At 43.1% G+C, this 7401-nt stretch overlaps 1 protein-coding gene across 1 annotated transcript in view; it reads left to right on the top strand.

Annotated features, from left to right (window-relative positions):
• Positions 1 to 327: 327 nt before the first annotated feature.
• The window catches only part of GNS (glucosamine (N-acetyl)-6-sulfatase), a 34379-nt gene continuing 27305 nt past the window's right edge, over positions 328 to 7401 (top strand). Inside the window, exons 1-5 of the mRNA XM_075931046.1 lie at positions 328 to 652; positions 2756 to 2815; positions 3527 to 3733; positions 4649 to 4714; positions 5173 to 5271. Of these exons, the coding sequence (XP_075787161.1) occupies positions 413 to 652; positions 2756 to 2815; positions 3527 to 3733; positions 4649 to 4714; positions 5173 to 5271 (672 nt within the window). The 5' untranslated portion in view covers positions 328 to 412. The remainder of the gene's footprint in view (positions 653 to 2755; positions 2816 to 3526; positions 3734 to 4648; positions 4715 to 5172; positions 5272 to 7401) is intronic.

Raw genomic sequence — 7401 nt, 5'->3', positions numbered from 1 at the left:
GAGTGAGGCTGGGGGCGGAGCTGGGCTGAGTGGATGGGAGTGAGGCTGGGGGCGGGGCTGGCTGAGGAGGCAGGGGCTGGCTGAGTGGTTGGGAGTGAGGCTGGGGCGGGGCTGGCTAAGGAGGCAGGGGCTGGGCTGAGTGGATGGGAGTGAGGCTGGGGGCGGGGCTGGGCTGAGTGGATGGGAGTGAGGCTGGGGGCGGGGCTGGCTGAGTGGATGGGAGTGAGGCTGGGGGCGGGGCTGGCTGAGGAGGCAGGGGCTGGGCTGAGTGGATGGGAGTGAGACTGGGGCGGGGCTGGCTGAGGAGGGTGGAAGCGAAGCTGGGGGCGGGGCAATCTGCTCCCCTCGCGGCCAAGGCCGCAGCTGAAGCCTTCGCGGTCACGTGACAGCGCCTGCTGCTCTGCCTGGTCATATGCCGGGGGCGGGGCGCTGCTCCAGTCGGTTTCGCTCTGCGCTTGTCTGGGGCAGCCGCGGGACGGAGTCTGCCGCGCTCGGCTCCTGCGCGATGTCTCCCACTGCCGCGCTGCGGGGGCTGGCGCTGGCCGCGCTGCTGGTGCTGAGCCGCGCGCAGGCGGACGGGGCCCGCGGGGCGCAGAAGCCCAACGTGGTGCTGATCCTCACCGATGACCAGGATGTCTGCCTGGGCGGCATGGTAACCGGCTTCCCTGCCGCCGGGGCGCAGCGCGCCTTGGGGCCCGGCCCCACGCCTGGGCCTGGGATTGGGGGGGGGGGTGCTGCCCCGGCTGTCACGGGCGGGTGAGGCAGCCCCACTGGGCGCGGCAGCGTGTGCTCCTGGCCTGACCCGGGGTGAGGGGCGCTGTGCGGGGCTCCGCGGGGCAGACGCCTCTTCGGGTGCAGGGGCGGGGAAAGATCTCTCCGGTACCCAGGGCCGCTTTGGCCGCGGGGCTCCTGCGAAAAGCGTCTTCAGCCCAGGCCATCATGAAGAGGGTATGTCGCTGCAAAACAGGTGTTTGGAAGCGGTGCCACTTCCTCCGCTCCCTCGGGTGCGAGTCTGGGGGCGGGATGTCGCCTTTCACGTAAGGAGAAGGGCCGCGCAGCGTCCCTGACCGATAGATTGGTGTTTGGCTTGGGCGCTGCTTTATGAGACAGACTGAGTGTCAGCTCTTCTCTAGACAGTCCGTCGGGTCAGCCAGGTTGGTGTGTAAGTGGCTCTTAGTTCCGCCAATGCCTTCATGAAGCCGTGCTTCATTGGGTTATTGCAAGCGTGGCTTAGGTATGGTTCATTCAGCTCCATCATGAAGGGTTAATTGTACAGCAGATGTTGAGAAAGTTTATCAGAAAGGCAACATAGTTCATTTTGGTGTGCACATTCCCTCTGTTCGCAAGAAAAAAATGAAGTAAAATGTATATTGTGCTTTTTTGCAAGAGAATTAGGGCATTCAGAACTTTTACACTTAATTATCCATGTTCAAGAGATTGATCATGAAGGAATTCTTGTTCACAGTGTTTTGGATTAAACCCTTGAAAAAATCCTTGACTCTTCATAATTTTTCCTAGCTTCTCTCCCCCACCCCCTCACACTAGTCGAGCAATGAAGAAAATCGTTTCCCTCTCCCTAGTTCACAGTGCTAAATGTTAACAATAGAAGTACAGTAATTTGAATTTCCCCTCCTTATTGGGCTGAGGATGAATTTATGACCAGGATTGATTCTGTTCTTTAAACCTTGCCCTGGCATGAGACAAGCATGGATTCATTAGTTTTAACTTTATTTTTCTGTAGTAAACATGTAATTGATTGTCTTAAACTGACCAGCACCAATACACACATGATTTTGCTATGTATTTAGTGTTTAGCACGCAGGGTCACTTATCCTATCTGTATGTAATTTTTCACTTGAGATGTTGAGTGCGTCACTATGTCCATTGAAGGGATCTTTATTAAAGCAGAAATAAGTCCTCTGACTTATCAGTTGCCACAACTTAAACTATAAATGTTAGTTACTTAAAGCACATTTATTTCAAAGATCCCCGAAGACTCATTTTATTCTACTCTTTAAATTCTACTTGCTCCAGTTTGAGTACCTATTTTGATAGAGTAAAATGTCAGGATTTTCTTTCCGGGGGGGGGGGGGGGGGAGAGTGGGGGAGGAAGTAAATATTACGCCTGGGCTGGTTGGTTTTAATGAGTCTTGACCATCTCGAAAGACTGCTTCACTAATTTCATATGAGGAATCAATTCACACTGAGATTGTAGCAGTCTGGTTCCAGGATGAAAAGGGTCATTTTTAAAACAAAGATCATAATTCTTACTAAAAAATTATATCTAGTCAATTCATTTGAATGAGGAAACATTAAATAGAATATCTTACTCTCTCTATATATAAAAAAGTTTTTCCTACCAGGCGACCAAATGACATCATCACACTCTCATGCTCTCTGACCGCAAAAGCTACAGAGAGAGAAGTTGGCAAGTATAGTAAGCACTAGACATAGCCCACTAGTAATTATTTAATAGAAGAATTCTGTCAAAATTTTCAAAAAGTAAACCAAGAATTTTGATAACTTTAGCTTTGCAGTTTAGATGTAGTATTTGAAGTTTCACTGTAAAGAAATGGAGGCATTGGTTTTTATCTTGCCAGTGCCTAAATACTGTGCTGCTCAGTACTCTGTAAACACCTCAAATGAAAATCAACTTGCAGTTGCCTCAAATGAAAATCAACTTGCTGATAGCACATCAGCGTCTCGGTATCCAGATGTTATTAGCTCATTGTACTATGTACTCCCTCTGTTACAGACACCACTAAAGAAAACCAGTGCCCTCATTGCAGAGATGGGGATAAGCTTCTCAAATGCAGTAAGTGTTGACATTGACTTCTGTAACTTTCAGAGGCATGTATTTATTGAAGCTATTGTAATTTAAATACCTGAGGTTATAATGATATTTAAAAAAAAAAACTCTAACTTGGCTCTGAAGTAGGTTTAGCTTCAACTTCTTAAAAATATGGTGAATACAAGGGACCAGTTTCATTCCTGTTGTAAGGGATGAATAGAACCCAACATCAATTAACCCATTTCAGATTTTGAGCCTGAGATGGAACGTTTTGCTTCCTAAAAATATTCATTGCAAGTTACCAGTGCAACAAAACAAAATTAAAAATATGTTTGGAAAGGTTTATCAATAAGCTAATAAAGAAATCTGTCAGATTTACCTCTTTACAGGTTTGAAAATTGATTAACAGTTCTCCATTTTTGTTTATTGGAATTGTTACAATAAGTAAAAATTAAACAAATATTCATTCTCAAATAACTGATGCTGCCTGTTGTATAACATACATTTTCCAAATTGTAAACGCAACAGAAAATATAAACCTAATTCCAGATGCAATCTCTAATATTAAAGAAATATTTGTGTTGTACTTCTGTATGCCTAAATAGATTACTTTCAATGATGTGATGTGAGTGACTTATCTGCATAACTTTTAATGTCTTTTGCTATTGTCTAAAAACTAGATTTTTTTTTCAAAGATTCGATTTACAACTTACTTTTTTCCATTCTGTGTTCCAGTATGTGCCCAGTGCATTGTGCTGTCCCAGCAGAGCTAGCATCTTAACAGGAAAGTACCCACATAATCATCATGTTGTCAATAACACTCTGGAGGGAAACTGCAGTAGCAAATCATGGCAGAAGATACAGGAACCGTATACCTTCCCAGCTCTCCTCAAGTCCATGTGTGGCTATCAAACATTTTATGCTGGGAAGTATTTGAATGAGGTATACCTTACTTATATTGGATGTGACACTCCTGAATTGCTTATACTGAAGATAACTTTGTGAAATAAAGTCTTAGTCCTTATTTTTGTAGTTTAAAAAAACTTATAATATTTAAAAATCTTATTTTATTTTTTTATGACAAAAATTCTCAGAATTGTTAAGGGAATGGAAGAAATAAGACATGCAACCTAACTTTTCTCAGCCTAATTTGGCCAAAATATCAGAATTCATTTAACAGGTAGTCTTGAGAAAACCAATAGTTTTAAGAGTTTAGTACTCTACTTCAGGGGTACTAGGATTTAAGGATTATATTCGGGATGTAGGAGAGCTGGGCTTCTGTAATTAGAGTTTTCCCCTACCATAGCAGTACATGGACATGAGTTCCTTCTTCTGGCAAGGATGAGAAGAAAAGGAGAGCCATGCAGAATTCCCTACCATTTAGATTCCACTACATGCATATTGTGGTTGAAGGGAGCTGTTAAATTGCATACAACTAACTTTTCCCTTTTAATTAAAACTTAGAAACTACTTAATTAAAAGAACATTTTGCAAAGTCGAGCATTCAAAAGTTAGGCAATAACAGAGTTAAGGTTTATACTATATGTGCATTTGATTATGCATAGTCTTTAACATGACAACATAATGCTGGTATATTTTCTGCAGGACCTTTGTATAGTTCATTGCACAGTTTGGATTTAGAAGGGGATAAAATTAATACATCTGATATTGCTTGACTTTGCAACCTTTTAATGTAGGAGGATTTGTGTGTCGAGCAAGTCAGTGTGTGTTTGTGATTAGAACTGGGTCTTTGTTTTCTTCCACAGCAGCCAGAAATGCACTTAAACCTCCACTAAAGATAGCTTCTATTCCAGTCACATCTGACACTCTAATGGGTCACTTTCTTTTTCTTTTCAGTATGGAGCCGAAGATGCAGGGGGAATAGGCCACGTTCCTCCTGGATGGAGTTTTTGGTATGCTTTGGTATGTGGTAGCTCCTATTAAATAGTTAGTTGTAGATACTTTACAAAAATAAATCTAGCTTAATTGTGCTGAATAGAAGAACTGGTCTGTTTTTTGCATGTTCCTGTTTTAAAAAAAGAGGAAATTCTTTCCTTCTTAATGTTTCATTTTCTCAGCTTTGTATGGAAGCTTCTAATGTTAATGATGAGTTCTTTTAAGTGAAGAGAAGTATCTGAAAACCAAACTTCAATAAAGAAAAGCTTGTATTATTATAGTGTAAAAGCATTTTGGTTTTATGAAAGACAAAACCTGTAAGCTTTTTGCAGCGCACATACTGCAGATACTTAAATAGGACACATTGCTTGATGATAAAAGCATGTTTGACAAATATTTGCAGACAACTTGGTTTATGTAAAGTGATCAGTGAAACAGATTTTTATCTTTCGATATAAGTGATACCTTTTTCCCCTCTTTCATAGGAAAAAAATTCAAAGTACTATAATTACACTCTTTCAGTAAATGGAAAAGCACGAAGGCATGGTGAGAACTACAGTGTAGATTACCTCACAGATGTACTGGTAAGAAATATCAGAACAGCTGCACTAACTGTTCCATTTGTGACCAAACACTACCTTATGCCTGGTTGTATTTCTGAATGGATATTGCCTAATGTTGGTGTTTTATTACTTTGTGCATAACCAGTGAAACAAGATTCCAGCTTTTGTTTAAAAAAGGCAAGCTTGTATATGCAAATATAGGAAGATGAAATTAGGTTAAATACCTGCTAGCCAATGGCCAGATCTGCTGGTGAACGCTGACTTCAGTGGTAGTTCAGAGTTCTTGGCCAAAATACTGGTGATTGGTAGGTCACTGACTTCCATTTAGAACAAGTACTTCAGGCTACCAACCTGTGAAATGGCAATTTGGCTTAAGATCTATGAGAATATGCGGCATTTGAGCAAACAGTTGTAATGAAGGGTACATCTAGACTACATGCCTCTGTCGGCAGAGGCATGTAGATTAGGCTACCAGACATAGTAAAATGAAGCGGCGATTTAAATAATCGCCGCTTCATTTAAATTTACATGGCTGCCGTGCTGAGCCGACAAACAGCTGATCAGCTGTTTGTCGGCTCAGCGCGATAGTCTGGACACGCGGGTGGCGACATCAAAGGTATTTGTCGACCACCCAGGTAAGCCTCCTGGGATGAGGTTTACCTGGGTGGTCGACAAATACCTTTGATGTCGCCACCCGCGTGTCCAGACTATCGCGCTGAGCCGACAAACAGCTCATCAGCTGTTTGTCGGCTCAGCACGGCAGCCATGTAAATTTAAATGAAGCGGCGATTATTTAAATCGCCGCTTCATTTTACTATGTCTGATAGCCTAATCTACATGCCTCTGGCGACAGAGGCATGTAGTCTAGACGTAGCCTGAGTTTTTACTTAACTCTCATTTGTTTTTGTATGTTACAGTATACCTAGATATGTGGTTTCGACAAACAGCTGTTTAGCATAAGAACTTAAGAATGGTCATCCTGGTGAAACCAATGGTCCAATTAGCCCATTATCCTGTCTTCAGACAGAGGCCAATTCCAGATGTTTCAAAGGGAATGAACAGAGCAGGGAAACTATCAAGTGATCCATTTCCTGTCATGCCAGTCCTAGATTCTGGCAGTCAAAGGCTTTGATATACCTTGACCATTTTGGCTAATAGCCATTGATGAACCTGTTCTCCTGAACGTATCTACTTTTTTTTTTTTACCAGAGTAATACTTCTGGCCTTCACAACATCTCTTGGGAACAAGTTCCACAGTGGACTGTGCCTTCTGTGAAGAAGTGTTTCCTTTTGTTTGTTTTGTGCCTTTTGCCTATTAATTTCATTGGGTGACTTCTGTTTCTTGTATTATGAGGGAGCAAGCAACATTTCTTTATTCGTTTTCTTTGCGCCACTTACAATTTTCTAGATCTCTATCATGTTCTCCCTTTGTCATCTCTTTTCCAAGTTGAACAGTCCCAGTCATTTTAATCTCTTTTCATAGATAAGCTGTCCGTACATACCCTTAATAATTTTTGCTGCACTTCTCTGAAGCTTTTCCATTTTATGTATATGTATGTAATGCTGTATGTGTATTAATTGTTTAGCTGGTTAACTGATTAAACGGGATGGGAGGGGGACAGCTCCAGCCCAGCTGAACTGGAGCAGCGGTATCCCCTGCCCATCGCCCGTGCCTGGCTCCATGGAACTGGAGCAGCCCAGGAGTCACTCCAGCCCCCATCAGTTAACCATTCATATCCCATAAATATAAATATATTTTTATGGGGTGATCAGCACTGCAAAGAATATTCAAAGTGTGGGTGGTAGGGATGTTGGCGTATAGTTGTGTAAATGATTAACCAATAAGCCTGGACTTATCCGTTAATCCTAATGACTACATACGCTTCCCCTTCTCTCTTTTTTCCCCCTTCCTTCCTCCCTCCCTTGCTGCCTCTGATACAGAGGCAGCAGTGTGGGAGGAGGCAGATGGGATGCTGGAGCAGCCCCGTTTCTGAGGAGCTTGGGCCCTCTACAGACAAAAGCTGTTGCCGCTCAGCACTGCTGCCTCTGATACAGAGGGAGGAGCCCATCTGCGCTGGGAGGGACCCCCAGACCATCGAATAATCATGTAACCGCACAAAATCTTTGAGGTTACACAGTTATTAAATTAAA

Source organism: Pelodiscus sinensis, chromosome 1 (assembly GCF_049634645.1).
Source record: "Pelodiscus sinensis isolate JC-2024 chromosome 1, ASM4963464v1, whole genome shotgun sequence".
NCBI lineage: Eukaryota > Metazoa > Chordata > Testudines > Trionychidae > Pelodiscus > Pelodiscus sinensis.
This window is presented reverse-complemented; position numbering and strand designations above follow the sequence as displayed.